Source organism: Vitis riparia, chromosome 4 (assembly GCF_004353265.1).
Source record: "Vitis riparia cultivar Riparia Gloire de Montpellier isolate 1030 chromosome 4, EGFV_Vit.rip_1.0, whole genome shotgun sequence".
Taxonomy (NCBI): Eukaryota; Viridiplantae; Streptophyta; class Magnoliopsida; order Vitales; family Vitaceae; genus Vitis; species Vitis riparia.
In genome coordinates, this window is record NC_048434.1 from 6,293,332 (window position 1) to 6,309,718 (window position 16,387).

General features: G+C 33.5%; 2 protein-coding genes and 1 pseudogene across 2 annotated transcripts; all 3 read right to left on the reverse strand.

The window, feature by feature from the left end:
* Window positions 1-460: 460 nt before the first annotated feature.
* LOC117912988 lies at window positions 461-2,070 on the reverse strand (annotated as a pseudogene).
* A 3,203-nt stretch (window positions 2,071-5,273) lies between these two features.
* Window positions 5,274-8,327, reverse strand: LOC117912986 (flotillin-like protein 4). The gene is made up of 2 exons (XM_034827816.1): window positions 7,342-8,327; window positions 5,274-5,939 (listed from the first exon to the last, which is right to left on the reverse strand). Exons 1-2 carry the CDS (start codon window positions 8,266-8,268, stop codon window positions 5,400-5,402), a joined length of 1,467 nt encoding a protein of 488 aa, XP_034683707.1. The 5' UTR covers window positions 8,269-8,327; the 3' UTR covers window positions 5,274-5,399.
* Window positions 8,328-12,324: 3,997 nt separating this feature from the next.
* Window positions 12,325-15,275, reverse strand: LOC117913615 (40S ribosomal protein S11-like). Its single transcript, XM_034828633.1, has 6 exons — window positions 15,189-15,275; window positions 14,691-14,731; window positions 14,357-14,457; window positions 12,911-13,055; window positions 12,732-12,821; window positions 12,325-12,637 (listed from the first exon to the last, which is right to left on the reverse strand). Exons 1-6 carry the CDS (start codon window positions 15,198-15,200, stop codon window positions 12,544-12,546), a joined length of 483 nt encoding a protein of 160 aa, XP_034684524.1. The 5' UTR covers window positions 15,201-15,275; the 3' UTR covers window positions 12,325-12,543.
* Between the last annotated feature and the right edge of the window lie 1,112 nt (window positions 15,276-16,387).

The window sequence follows — 16,387 nt, forward strand, 5'->3', positions numbered from 1 at the left end:
GTATATAATATAATTAATCATATTTAACAATAATATGTATGCTTTTATAAAAAAGTATGAATTTTATAAATTTATTAAATTACATCAAATGTTATTTGACAATAATATTATAATATTTTATTATAATATATCTCAATTTAAAATTATAATTTATTTAATTTTAATTGTATTAAATGATATAAAATAAATGATGATATATGTATAAATTTTTTTAATATATATAAAAATTTTAATATTTAAATTTTTATATTTAATTAATATATAAATGATATAAAAAAAGGGTTAAGAAAATTATAATGATAAGTTTTATATTTTTAGTGATTAATTAAATAAAATTTTAAAATAAAATAATTAGAATTAATTTGTTTATAAAAATAATTTTTTATAGTTTTATTATATATTTGTCTTGTGCATAATATTAAACAAACCGGTGGTCAGTCTTCAACCCGCCCCCACTTGATACTCAAGGCCAAGGCCGTATAGTATTATTGGTGCGACGATTAATAAATAAAAAGAGACAGCAAACAAATTAAATGCGGGACGTGTCGCAGCGAACTAATGAGCGGTGGTTGTCCAGGTCCCAGCCACTTCAGAAAGGGCCTCAAAAGATGGCCCACCTGGTTTCAGTGTGGCCAGGGCACTGCTTTGCAGCTCTCGCACCCTACGCCTCATCTCTTTCCCCTCTTCACCTTCCATCACCAACCTCACCACCCTCTCTATCTCCTCCCGTCCCACTATGTTTTTCCCTTCTCCCACCACTGGACGCGCTGCCACCCCCACCTCTTCCGTCAACACCGTGGCATTCATCCTTTGTTCCGCGTACAGCGGCCACGCAATCATGGGAACGCCGTGGCTTATGCTTTCCAAGGTCGAGTTCCACCCGCAGTGTGAGAGGAATCCGCCGGTGGAGGGGTGGCGGAGCACCGCCACCTGTGGAGCCCAAGACGGGATCACCAGCCCAACTTCTTGAGTCCTTTCCATGAACCCTTGGGGCAGATATGCCTCCGCTTTCATTACATTATTCCCCACGTTGAAAAATGCACCAGACGCACTTGCATCGCTTGGCGTGCGTACCACCAAGATGAATCGTTGTTGGCTGAGTTCTAAGCCCCATGCCAACTCAGTGAGCTGTGTGGATGTTAGTGTGCCACCACTACCCAGTGATATGAATAGAACGGAGTCCGGTAGCTGCTTGTCTAGCCACGCAATGCAGTCATTATCGAAGTCAGTCAGTGGTTCATCCTCTTTGATCAGCGGTCCGATTGGAAGAACCGGTGGAATTGGTATCTGCTGGAAGAAAGAGTTCTCCCTCAGACCTCGTAGCCACACCGGATCAAGATCCTCCCAAGTGTTCACGAAAATACCAACCGCCATGGGCAGCCGGCTGACGCTTAACAAGTACCACTTGTACTCCTCAATCTTCCGGTTGCGGACCTGGTCTAGTAGGTCTTCAGTGCGAATAGCGTTGCAGCCAGGGACCTGAACTGGCTTTGGAAGATCCACGTACTCGCCTCAATCTCACGGTCCATGGTTGGAAGGTACAAAGACAAGGCAAGCAAAGCCGTAGAGGCAGTAAAGAAGGAGTAAGCGGGAATGGAAAGGTCTTTGGCAATCTGGAAAGCATCGGTGCAGAATATGTCCACTATGAGAGCTCGAGGTGGGTTCTCCCTGAGAACGGACCTGATACAAGGGAGGCTCTCCTGGACAATGAGACATAGCCGTTGCACGATCGTCATGTCGTCATGGAGAATGGTAGACATGTCAGCAGGAGGGAGTTCGACGACGTGAAGCCCGGAAGGAAGGTTGGGGGAACGGAGCAGCTGGGTCTGGGCAGCTGAAGCTTCGGTGGTGATGGTGATGAAGCTGACATGGAAGCCATGGTGGAGCGCCAAGCGTTTGGCCATCTCCAACAGGGGAATTATATGGCCCATGCCTGGGCTTGGAAGAAGTGCAACATGAGACCTCCCGGATTCAGCAGCCACCATCTTAACGCAGATCCACAGTCGCCCCTGCCTCTTTATCAACACCGGTAGAGAAGACAAACTGCCACCTCAAATTGGTGGGCTTGGCTAATGAAAATGATGTCTGTCTTTGTATTCAAACAGAATGGATCTCGTCTATATTTATAGCACAAAATATTCACATACGGATGCATAGTCGTCTGTATCACTGTACTTGACTCATTGGTGAAGCTCGCTCTCCAGTCAAAAGTACCAATTATCGTGCACCCTCCAGTCAAAATTAACCATACCTCGCAAGGTGTATGGTTAAAGAGTTTCATTTCTTGGCTTAGAATTATGGATTCAATTTCTAAGCCATTGAATATATATTGTGACAATTCAACTATAGTTTTTATGGCTAAAAACAACAAAAGTAGCAGTCGAAACAAACACATCTACATCAAGTATTTAGCCATAAGAGAACATGTTAAATAGAAAATAGTGGTTATTGAACACGTTAGTATTGAATTGATGATTGCTGATCCTTTGACTAAAGGCATGCCACCGTTGAAATTTAAGAATTATGTAGATAGATTGAGACTTGGTTCCTTTGTGTGATTTTCATTGTAAGAACGAATGTTATTTTCAATGAAACTTTATTTGTGATGTTTTCTCATATTTGATTTTCTTTGTGTACACTTTTATTCATTTATTGAGAAATATCATTAATGTTTGGACCTACAATAAACATAGGGTTTATTCATTAAGTTATATGGGCTAGTGTTTAAGAGACATGATGCATTGTGATACATGGAAGATAATACTCGATTTTAGAGGACCTATCGCCATGATTCATGTGTTTTATTTCTTGCTATGATGAATGATGGAATATATGGACCAAGTGGGAGAATGTTAGGATTTTATTTCTCTTGGATCTTCGATAATAAACCGAAAACGTAATTCAGAATGTGGTCCACATCATTCCGTCAATTTAGGAATGAGGATTCATGCTCGAAACCACATTCGCATCACTACCCCATGTTCTGTGCACGCTCCAAGCAGACTCGGTGATGGATAGAGTCTTTAAAAGGTGCATAACACTAATGGGTAAGGTCCCCTAAGCCTACAATCTCTTTCAGTTTTTCAAAACACCATCTAAGTGGAGGTTATGAAGGTTTAGAAACACCTAAAACCTGAAAATTGAAAAACACATTTTAACTTGTAAAATGACAATGGTGGGGGGTACGTTTTTTATCTGTATATAATTCCGCTTATGATCTAATTGCTATTTAATAATTGTTATAACATATTTAGATTAATTTTTGCCCATCAGCTGACACATAAGATCATTAGGTTTATTTTGATTTTGCATCACTTCTTGAAACCGTAAGGAATTTATGTTTTGAGTTATTTGAATAAAAGGGTCTTTTAATTTAATTTTTCATCATTTTTTTTGTCTAATTTGGACAAAAATATCACAATTATTTTATTGTAAAAATAACAATTTATTTTAAAACTTATATATAAATACTTAAAATAGTAAATAACATTTATATTAAAAAAATATTACTTTTCAAAAAAAAAACCTGAAAAAAAGGTTAGATTCATTATTTCATCCATTTTAATAAAAGATTTCTTATGTTTTAGATAAATATTCCAAAAAATGATTGATTCTTTGAATTTTTAACTGCAATGTCTTTTATTAATTTTACATAAAAATTCACTATCCAACACTCAAAAATGTTAATAATTACTTATAATTAAACTCATTTAGGAATGAGTTTCTTTTAATACCTGACCCACTCTTCTCCTAATGGAATGGGATTAGGATAAATATTAATGGGTTTGAGAATTCTTTTTAAACTCAAGATGGGTTAGGGATGGGTTTGGGTATAACTCTGTCCATTTGGATTTTATATAATATTAAATAAAAATGTATTTTAATTGATTTTTTTTTTCATTTTCAACTTTTTGAATATATATACAAAATATTATTTTTCATAAAACTAAATTATAAATGTGTATAATATTTGTTTATTTATAAATTGTGTTTATTTTTAATAGAATTTAATATTTTCAAAGTAAAAAAAAAAAAATTAAATGGTTCCAGCCTATACCCACCCTATCCCGTTTATTTATTTATTGTTAACAGCGATGGGAATTGATTTAAATAAACGATAAAAAGTTAGAATAAGAGTGTTTCGTCTTGAACCCGTGCTTTTACCATCCCTAAACTCATCACATCTAATAACTAACATCAACCTTTTAGTTACTTCTCGGACATTAGTTGTTACCACCTTGTTAAGAACAATTGATAGCTTGGAATATTAGTGTACGTCATGGCTATTATTTGCTCCCTTTAGAAACAAATTGAGGTGGTGGAATTTGTTCTCTTTTTATCCTTTTCTCTAGTTGACATGAGAATGAGCATCCATGAAAAAGGATTCGATTCAACACACATAACCAGTGTGAATCTTTCATTCCCAAAATCAAAGTGGCTTTGTTCCTTCTAATCATCTAAAATTTTGGAAACTTCCAAGTGGTGGGTTTTAATGGCCTGTTTTTTATTTTTATGATTATAATTTTAAAAAATATTTGGTGACGGAATTTTGTCTTTATTTTTCAAATTTGCATAAACTAAAATAAAAATGCATTAAAAGATTTGTTTTTTTTATTATTTAAAAAAAATTATATATTTTTTTCTTATTTTTGAAAACGGATAAAAACAATTTCTACTCATTTTCTAAAAACTATTTTATATTTTACTTTGTTTTTAAAAACGATTTTTAAAGAACAACAATCAAATAATATTATGAATTTATTTAAAAAACAACTTTTTATTTTTAAAAATTAAAAAAAAAAAACTATTTTTAAATTATACCACTCCTCAAAGTTTTTCGTCTTATCATTGATAAATAATTAAAAATCACAAAAACCTCATAAAAATTATTATGAAAAGATTTTAATATTTTTAACTATATAATTGTTAAACATGTTTTTATTTTTATTTTTCAATCTAGAAATAAAATTAATTAAAACCAAATTAATATTTATAAAAATTAAAGGCATGATGAAAAGTGTTTATATTTTCTATTTTAAAGATGAGTAAAAAAAGAAGTAACTTCAAACCACATACTTATTATTCTTAATTAGAAATATTTTTTGATCTTATTGTAATATCAAAATATATATATATTTTTATATTACATGTGCAACGCATTCCATTGTTCTTTATGGAAGTTATATTTATTTATATCATAATACCATATTTGAGTTCTATTATTTTATATCTTGATCTTATTTTGGCCTACATGGTATCGGGGATTTATATCGTTATTCAACAATTTATATCCCTATCCAAATTTCACTATATATTTTGAATAATACTAAATTTAAAATTTTTAATTATTTTTTTAGACATAATAGGCCAAGAGAAGTATTGGACAAGACAAACACTTCTCAATTCATGGTAGACTGGTCATGGGCCGAGTGGGTTAAGGTGCCCATCCATGATGGTGGCAGCATTCCGGTTTGTTCATGGACAGTACTAAACAACGGTGGTAGCATCTTGTAAACGCCGGAAATTTCCTTCATTGCGGTGCTGCCGCCACTCCCACCACCATCCAAGGCCTCCGCGCCACCACCTCCATTAGTCCAAACGGTAATTTTAGGCTGCAGACCTCGTACAGCCTCAGCATTAATCTTGGCAATCTCTTGAAATGTTCCGCCACTCACCATCATATAATCCCTCAATGCAGCATAGTTTCCGCCCAGAGCATCAAGGAGTGTGCGTAGATATACGCCTTGGGCTTGCGCCAGCGCCACGATTCCTTCGGCTTCTTTCTTCTTCGCATACAATTCTCCATCTGCGAGTTGCTGGCGTGCGTAGAATGCTGCCTCTGCCGATGCCTTTTGGGCAGCGGCTTCTTTCTCCTTCTCGTAGAGGACTGCTTCTGCTGCCTTCTGTTTTTTGTAGAGTTCCCAGTTTGCTTCTTGTACCTGAAGTTGTCAGCATCGACGAAGACAACGGTAATTAATCACGTTTATATTGGTATTTCAAGTATTTCAATTTTATCGATGATATATGGATAGTCATCAAAACTTATGAATATATTAAAAAAAAAAACTCTAAAATTCATATAATAAACAATAATTTAAAGTTGTTTTATAAAAAATAATAATATATGTATATAATATAATTAATCATATCTAACAATGATATCCTATGCTTTTATAAAAAAGTATGAATTTTATAAATTTATTAAATTATATCAAATGTTATTTGATAATAATATAATATTTTATTATAATATATCTCAATTTAAAATTATAATTCATTTAATTTTAATTGTATTAAATGATATAAAATAAATTATGATATATGTATAATTTTTTTAATATGCAAAAAAATTTTAATATTTTTATTTTTATTTTTAATTAATATATAAATGATATAAAAAAATGGTTAAGAAAATTATAATGATAAATTTTATATTTTTAGTGATTAATTAAATAATTTTAAAATAAAATAATCATAATTAATTTGTTTATAAAAATAATTTTTTATAGTTTTATTATATATTTGTCTTGTGCATAATATTAAACAAATCGGTGGTCAGTCCGGTCATCCAAAGGAAAATTTTCCCCTGCTTGTTTCGTGTCCCCACACTGATGGATAAGATTATTGGTACGTAATTTTCAATCTTATTTATCATGAAGCTTACCCACACACACTCCCCGGGCCCATCAATAAGTCAGGGTCGTTGTCAATAGGCCAGGATCCTTGTAAGGATGCTGACAATTGGTGCACTTAAATCCTATCCTCAGATTGATTTTTTTTTTTTTCTTGGAGAAGAGTTTGCTTGGATGCCAAGAAAGTCAAGGGAAATCACATCTCGACTTTCTTTCGTAATATACCGTGTGTATATATATATATATATATTTTAAGGTTACGAGAGTCGATTAGTTCAAGAGAAAATGAATCAGGTAAATCATGAAAATAATAAATGATAGTCACGAGACTCAATTAGTTCAAGAGAAAATAGATCACATAAATCATGAAAATTACAAATGATATTGAACTAGATCCTAATTTAATGAAACACATCGATATTTACTTGTTTGAATAGATGTATAATTCTATCATGTGAATATGATATATAAAATAAATGAAAGGATACTATCAACCATCTTATAAGTTTTAGTTATTGGATCAAATTAATCCGTCAAAGTCAACTATGATCCTTAGAATTCACTCTACAAATCATTTCCAATTTCCCTAATTTTTGAGTGTTACTTAAAATTTTGTAAAGAAATGGTAGGGGTGAAAGTTGAAACGTGTAAGCCAAAAGAAATATAAGGCAGATTGCTGCAAAGAAAATAAACTTTTAAGTTTGATTACCTTGGTTTCATACTCCACACTGGCTTTGCTAAGAAACTCAGCCCTGAGCTTCTCTGTCCTGGTCAAAGCATTCATTCTCTCCACCTCCCTCTGCAACTCCGCCTCCCGCAACGCCACTGCCTTGGCCGCCTCCACCTCCGCCACCTGCGCCTCCTTTGTCCACACTGCCTTCTTCTTCGCCAACACCGAATTCACCTCCGCCACCTCAGCCTCTCTCTGGTTCTCATAAACCTTAATCTCGGTTTTCACCCTTATCTCCTCCTTCTTCCCATCTCCTTGCCTTTGGGTGGATATGATCTTGGTCTCTGCATCAATCTTCGCCGCGTTCTGCAGCGTCTGCCCTTCCCGAAGCTTCGCACCGATCTCCCCCTTCATCTTGGCCTCTGAAACATCCACTTTGGCTTGGTTGGCAGCTTCCATCTGCGTCTTTTGACCCAAGTAGGAGAAGTACTCGTGGCCGGGGACATCCACAAGCTGCTTAACATTGGCGTTGTAGATCAGAAGCCCAAACTGGTTGAGCTCAAGCTGGACTTTCTCAAAAACCTCCTGCTTAAAATCTTTGGTTCCCTTAAAAATCTCTTCCATAGTCATAGAAGCGGCTAAAACCCGAGTCTCCCCTTCGATGATACCCTGCACAAGCTCTTTGACATGGTTGGAGAGCTTGTCATGGGGAGAGATGAGCTTGGCGTACTTCAAGAGGCTGGGCTCATCATCGAGTCGCGGGCCGATAGTGAAGACTGCCGGGAGAACGAAGGGAAGCTTTTCGGCACTCATGGCTTGAACCTCAAAGGTGTAGTTCACCGGAGAGACATCAAAGACGGAGCAAGATTGGCCGGGGACTACCCATGCCTTCTTTGCAAGCTTGATGTCTTTGATCCCAACTCCGGTGATGACCAGGTATTCAGATGGGCTCGCTACTCTGTACATGGTTAATGGTTTGAGGATAAAGCATATAGAATATAGAATATATATGGAGATGGTTGAGATGGAGAGGTGGGGAATAGGGTAGATGTTTATATAGTGAGGCATAATAAAGGAAGTCAATGGCTAATTTGTTTCTTTTATTAAATAATTTATTTTTTTAATAAATAATTTATTTCCTTTTGTAAATTACCTATTGACTATACATTAGTTATATACCAAGTCATCATTTTAGGTAATTACTGGAGAATTCAGGCATTCAATAGAATGACTATTGACTTGAAGAAGTTGGATGGATGGCTGCTTAGCTGCTGCTGACTTGGAGAATTTGGGCACTCATTGTATGAGAGCTATTTCTTAGCTGTGCGCACACAATGAATTCTATGCATTACCGGCTACAAAGGGCAAGCGTACGTTCATAGAAATTACTGATGAATGGGTTGATTCAGTAGTTGACGTGGGTGATGGTGCGGTTAATGCCTCCTCTTGATTTTTCTTGTATACTCCATCTATGTTAAACATACATGGATGCAATATTATTTTTCCCTCCCCTCCTTTTTTCCATCTCGCTAAGTGATTCATATAAGCTTGGACCTATTAATTTATACACTTGTAATGGCCAACCGTTACATAATGTTAATGCGTGTTTTTTGTTTTCTGTCCAAAGTAAGAATGCGTTTGAAAGTGATTGTAAAAAGTGTTTCTAACACCTCGAATGATGAAAATTTTCAAGTACTAAAAATATTAAAAAATCTTTTTAAAATCATTACCGAGCTCTAAATTAACTAATGTTTTATATTGATCAGCTTGTTTACCAGCCTGGATTACCAGTCCAAACGTAGTCCATTTGACCAGTTCCCCACATTTTCCTGGCCGAATGTGGTCTGATCAGACAGTCCGTGCCTGGCAAGGCTCTACTTCCCCAGAAAAACTAACACCAGGGAAATGAGATGGAAGTGATGGAACATAATGTTGACGTTTAGAGAAGATTATGTACTTGTCACCATGTAATTTAAAATATAAAAATTCTCCCAAAATGGGCTGCAGAGACGCACAACACAGCAGGTTAAGTATAATGTGGGAAATATGGAGTTAGCATTAAGTAATCTGAGCTTGAAAACCACGATTCATTGACTGGGCCAGATTCCTTTTTTCTTACCTTTCACACCGTTTATGCTTTTCCATCGTTATTCTAAGAAATAGTGCGAAAGAAGCCGCGATGCCCGACGATGAATGGAACAAGAAATCATGGGAACCATTTATATGGGGCAAAGTCTACTAGGGTTTTTGTTTTGACCAAGTCAAGCAAACCATAATGCTATGTTTGGTTTTTGGCGAGTAGTAACTAGTAAGGAAAGAAAAAAAATGTTACAATAAAAATTATCTTTTTAGATTTGATTTTATCATGAAAAGTAGGAAAAAATAAATTAATATAATTAAAAATAGATATATTCCTAAATCATTTAATTTTTATATCGAAAAAATAAAATAAGTTAAATGTATTCAAACTAACAAAAATAACTTTTGACTTGATTTTTTTTATATATATATATTCTATCATTGTATTTTTCATCAAATTTTTCAGAAACGTTTACCATGGTGTCTTTCATATGTGGAAGTAAGGAAGTTGTCCTTTGAAATATGTGGAGTCTCTTGGTCTTGCTCCCTTCTTCCATATGGATCCCACCCTACTATTGGGGGCTAGTTGGCATCATCTTCCTAAACCTGAAGTCTCACATTCTCATAGGTCAATAGTTCATTTCTTTTTGCTAGCTCCTCTAAACTCTTGAACGTCTGCTCCCTCCCCTTGCTCATAATTTTTTTCCCATTGTCGTTATTTGCTCCCACAATTGTAGCAAGTGCAATAGATCCTCATTTGATGAAACCATGTCTTCCCATTCATTTACTCGTCTTTGGTTTCTACATGTGAATCTAGGTTGTACTTATCAGCTAGTTTTTATGAAAATCAAGCCTAAAAAAGGTATAAAAGAAATGATGAATTATTAATTTGTTGGGAGAACTTCCATTTTATCCAAGGATGGTATTGCAGTCAGAATCCATGGGTAGGTTATAAAAAGGGTGTTATTTGATTGATTCTTTAAAAAAAAATTAGTCAAACAAAAATAATCGATGCATGATTGAATCAAAACTGAATAGACCTTCTAGTGATGGGAAAATCAAACAATACCAAACTTGATTAAGATTAATATGATTCTATTTAAGTGATCAATTTGGATGTGAGTTTATTGAGGCCTGTCTAATTTATTTTTAAAGCTAATTAAAACCAGTTCGTATTTGAAGTTTAAAATAGGGGGGGTTATAAAAAATATGGGTTGTGGATGATAACCCTAAGCTATGTTTGGTTTTCGGAAAATATAAAGAAAATTGAAAAGGAAAAAAATAAAAAGGAAAAATGAAAGGGAAGAAAAAACTAACGAAAATAAAAATAGATTTAAAATCAATAAATTATTTTTACATACTACTTTAAACTTATTTTACTTATTTTCACTTTCCAATATAAAGATTAAATAATTTAAAAACATATAAATTTTTAATCAATCTAAATTGCATATTATTTTCTATAAGACAATAATAAAAAATTTATTTTCCTTAACATCTTTTTTTTCCTTTTCTTAATACTGTTCGGAACCAAACATAACCTATAAGATTACCTTTTTAATAAATCTTGTGAAGGATGGCAGAAGGGAAAGTCCCTCAAAGATCGTTTGACTAAAATTCCAAAAATATGCTTCAGCTAAAACCCCGAAATTAAAGGACCAAAGAGTAAAACCCAAAACTCACTTTCCTCGTGATGTAGACATTAGGAAATCTGAAAACGAAAATAGGAGAGCCATGCAAGACAACTAGCGAAGACATTGATGATGAAGATTTTTTTTCTCATCATCCAGATCCTCCAACACCATCTTCGCAAAGCCACTCTCAATCTCAATCGTAAATGGGTATGTGCCATAAAAATTCTTCGATCATGTTGCCCACACCGAGGGCGACAGGACCAAGTTGAGGCTAAGTTGAAGAGGACGGGTGGGTGAAATGGAATATAAGAGATGAGGAAAGTGTATTTCAAATTTTGACTCATAGGATTTTGATATTGTTTTATATTAAAATTAGTTTTTTCTTGATTTTGCTCCCAGTACGTATGATGAAATTAGTTTTCCTTCTAATTTAAGTTGATAAATCATGTTTTTACAAGAAGTTTTTGAGGCAGAATGTCTAATATTTTTCTTTTAGGTTTTGGTAAAAGAATTTTTAGAGGGGGATTTAAGCTCTCTGTTGTACCATAAAAAAAAGAAGCAAAATGCTTAAATTTTTAATAATAAAAGAAAAAAGTAATATAATTTTTTATTCCTCCTTTCATTGTTTATACTTTGTAGGGTGTTTCTTTTTCTTAATTTTTATATATATTTTTTTCTTATTTCTCATTTTCCTTCTTTCATTGCACCAAGTGAATGATATTAATATATCAGTATAATGTGTTAAATGTAAGTAGGGTATCAAAGGTATTGGTATTTCTGAAACTATTAATTTTATCATAAAATTCAAGCACAATATAAATGCTATACTTACTACATATATATATATATATTAACATTTCAATGCATTAAGACTCAACATAATCTATAAAAATTTTGAACTTTTCTACCAAAATTGACAATTATATGATCATGCTATACTCCCAAACATGCTTATACCATGAACAATCTTTGAAACCAAATAAAATACTAACTTCAATACAGATACGGATTTGGCACCAGCAAAGAACAATGCAATACTTACCCAGTTTAAGGGAGTCCCCAACCCCAACACCTTTGGATCTTCAACATAACAAATACACATTTAACGCAATAAAAACTTTCAAGAAGCCCTAAGAATTGGAAGAAGGCTTACGGTGGTTGATCATATGAGGTCATGCAGGGGTTGTTTTCAAAAGGTTGAGGCTGTTTCTGAAGGAATAGATTATGCAATCCTAGATTTTCCTGGTAAACAATATTGTACCAAGGAAGCAGAAGCTATGATAAACCAAGCAATGGCAATAGATTCATATCATCCAACAACAAATTTAATACTCTCTCAAGCTTATGGTGATAAAATTTAAGCAACTCTTGGCAAATAGATCTCAGTACGTAAAACCAATCTGTTGTACAAAAATCAAAATATTCAAGACAAATAAAATGGAGAAAGTTTCCTCTGGCACAAAATAAACTTGATCTAGCGACATTGTACCTCAGCTATGACACTAACTGGAAAACTGGAACACTGAACTCACATTGCCACAAAAGCTTTCTTCCCACCTCCACCAGAAGATCCAGCAGGAATTACCTTCAACACATTAAATCTTACTGTCTTCGACAATGGCCTGTAAACGGGTGACAAGATGTAAATATTTTGAACAAGAAACCATTTACCTGTAAATTCCTCAAAAAGAAAAACAAAAAAATCTCTAAACTAACCTGCACTGGCCAATAATAACATGATCACCCTCTTTGACACGGAAGCATGGGGATATATGTGCTGGTATATTTGAATGCCTCTTCTCATATCTAGAGTGACAATACAATTTAATATTATATTCCATACAAGAGAAAGGAGCCCGAAAAACAAAGATTCATTCGATTAGATTGGTTCCTACCTCTGGTATTTCTTGACATAATGAAGATAGTTGCGTCGAACAATGATGGTCCTCATCATCTTCGCACTGTGGCAAGTACCAGCAAGAATACGGCCCCTAATAGAAACACCTCCAGTGAACGGACACTTCTTGTCAATGTATGTTCCTGCCAATAGCAAAAGTTATTAGTTCATTGTTATAAACATGACAAGCATACAGAGTCAGATTTGGGGGCTTGCATTGTGATTTCTCAAAATCTACTTTGCAAAAAAAATTATAAATAAAAAAATATAAAGAGCTACATCATAAGTTGCTGGCTCAAGGAACTCTCTGACACCAAAGTATACTAGAGAGGGACACCAAGACACAAGTCACTAACCCTTGATATCTACATAATCACAAACAATAAAATTTTATGAATTTTTCTTTTTAAAAAAAAGATAGGAAAATTCCAGCTCTTGTCTTAGGAGCATCCAAGACTTACATATATAGGAATTTAGAATAATTTGAACCAACATGGAAGAGGATTTGAGCCCCTGATTGCAACAGACTTCCTCATTTATTATCAAGGGGCATGCCTGATTACCAAATACATATCAAATGGCCCTTGCTTTACAACTTGTTGCGTAGAGACCAGGAAGAGGAGAAAAATGATACTTTAATATGTCGTCTTTGATAGGAATCAAAGAAAGGAATATGGACAGAAAAGAAAATGAGGAGCCTTTTAACCAAGTACAAAAAAGCACTTTTTTAGTAATATTTATTGTGGGTTATAAATCATACATAGATGAAGGTTCAATGCCTTTTATTGAATTTATTGATTGATAGAATTCTCACTAAGAAGGGGGGTAGTTTTTTGTGTTCCCTCTTTTTTGAGAGTGCCCCTTGACGGGCAGTTACAATCCATCTTTTGTATACTTCAGTGCAATATTTCTTTGGCACTTTTAATATAATATACTCACTTTATTTGCCTATTCAAAAAAAGCATGTTTTCTTTGAAAGGTACAGTATGATAATTTAAGATATGAAATAAAGTAGTGTGACCTAATACATTAAAAGCTTGGGAGAAGCAGCCCTGCTTGTAGCTTCTTTTTTGAAACAATGATTCCAGCACTTAAGCACAGATTCCAGTCCTACAGAGATTTAACCCAATAATCCACTGTAATAGAAAAACAAATTGTAGTGTTGTACATAATATAGAAATCATTTCATAATCTAACCCAACAAAAAGTCAAACATCGGTTTACAACAGTTCTAAAATATTCTAAACAGCATACTACTGGCATACAACCGTAATATAGTCAATCGAATAATTACTAGAACGATAGTGAACAAAACATCAAATATCTATTGCTTTTCTATGATTGATCCATAATGTAGATGCATGAATCCAAATCCATTAAGTGGAACACAAAAGATTGAAACAAACAAATTTGGATTATTAGTCGAGCATATAGTTGGCTAAACCTTCAATTGCATCTCTGGGTGTCTTAAATCCCAATCCAATGCTCTTCCAGAATCGATTTCCACCCTTTCCAGGCCTCTTTCCCTTTCCGCCCTTCTTTGAGCTGCAAAGTTCAATTGCTCATTAAGATACTTTAAGACACAAATGACACACTTATCAACCATGAAAAAAAAGGGAAATATTCCAAGTTCTATTAGGTATATTTCTTGTCTAAGATCCCAAATAGAGATAATGTCAGATCCAATTACAGTTTTCATTTTTTTCTTTTCATGTATTTTTCAGCAACCAAACACAGCACAAGCATATCATTTTGAAAAGAAAAATCACAAGTCTTACCATAGAAACACCTTGGGCTGCTTCAAGAACGCCTTTTCCGTCTGCAACACATACAAAAAAACCCAAAAATTAATAACCGAAGCAACAGCCCCTCAAATAAGGATCGAAATATCCACTTTTAGAGAGTATGTTCCTAGAGAGACAAATGAAATTATTTAAGGGAAAGAAAGTAGAAAGAGACACTGAATCTGTACAGGATCAGTAGAATTTGAATAGAACAACAGCAGAAATCAGAACAAGTTAATGCATTTCATGACGGAAAGTAGAGAAACCAGAGGACTTCTAGAAACATAGCGCATGATTCGCTGTTTTTGAATCGAAAATGAGGGAAACAACCAGAAATCAGTATCAAGAGACAAACAACAGATGCGTACAGAACAGGAAGAGAAAAGGTACTGAAACTGCATACAGAGATCAGAATCAAGGCATACATTGCTTTGCAGAAAGAATAGAGAGAGGGAGAGTGGGAGAGAGGGAGAGAGGGAGACAGAGAGAGACCTGTTCCGCCATGGCTCAGGGGCTGTGGGAGACTCGAGAGGACGAATAAACCAGAGGAGGCTCCGCAAAAACCCTAATCCTGCTGAGACCGAATATGATAAACTAGGGAAGCTTATAAACCAAACCCTAACTGTCCGGAATTACTAAATTACCCTTTATTTTATGGGATATTACTGTGGCAGCAGCTGCATCTGAACCGTCCAATTATTCATCATAACCATTTTGACTTTCAACAACAATCTCATCTGTGAATTAAGAGTCTCAAATACTAAAATTTTTGTTCCAAAACATTTTATATCTTCTTTCATTCAGTTAAGTTTCTGAGAACCTCAAGATTAATTAAAAATTTTTACTTTAGGTTACTATAAAATTTAAGGTAAAATATGAGAGAAAAAAAATAGAGAAGAAAAGTGATAGAAAAAAAAAACTAAGAAAATTAAAAAAATAAATTTAAAGTCAATAAATAATTTTTATATATTTTAAATTTTTTATTTTACTTAATTTCATCTATTATATAAGGATTAAATAATTTTAAAATACATAAAATTCTAACTAGTTTTAATTATATTTTTTATATTAAAATCAAATATATATAAAAAAATCATTTTTCTTAATATGTTTTTCCTTACTATTTTTTTGAAACCAAACATAAACTTAAAAAATTTAAATATTCAATTAAATTTTAAAATTTTAAAGTATTTTAATTATAATTAAACATGTAATAAAATTTCTTAGTCATTTTTAAGTTGTGATTTAAATGAGAAAAATAAGATAATACCACGTATATCTTAAATTATTCAATAAACGATGGTTGTATTTTACTTTTTTGTTTTTCTATGAACTTCTTACAATATATTGAAATTGAGGATAAGAGGGTAGGAAAAACTCATTAGGACATGTCGGTATTTTTATTTGAAGTGTTTTTCACAAAAATATTTTTGGTAAAAATATTTTTAGAATAATCACTTATGAAATGTTTTTTACGAGTGATTTTTTAATTTTTTGAAAATATTTTTAAAATTTTGTTAAATGTCTTTTTTTTTTTTTGAAAGCATTTTTTATACTAAAAATACTTCTTAATGCTTAAAAGAGTTTTTGAACGTGTGTTACAATGATTTTAGGAAGTATTTTTAATTTTTTTAAAAAAAATTCGTTTGATAGTGATTTTAGAAAACGCTTCTAACATTTTTAATATTAGA

Coding starts and splice junctions, on each gene's coding strand:
- LOC117912986 (XM_034827816.1), bottom strand. CDS start 8,268: ATGTACAGAGTAGCGAGCCCATCTGAATACCTGGTCATCACCGGAGTT. Junction 5,940..7,341: donor GTGTGGAGTATGAAACCAAG/GTAATCAAACTT, acceptor TGACAACTTCAG/GTACAAGAAGCAAACTGGGA.
- LOC117913615 (XM_034828633.1), bottom strand. Junction 13,056..14,356: donor ACCCAGAGATGCAATTGAAG/GTTTAGCCAACT, acceptor TGCTATTGGCAG/GAACATACATTGACAAGAAG. Junction 12,822..12,910: donor TATGTCAAGAAATACCAGAG/GTAGGAACCAAT, acceptor TTGTCACTCTAG/ATATGAGAAGAGGCATTCAA.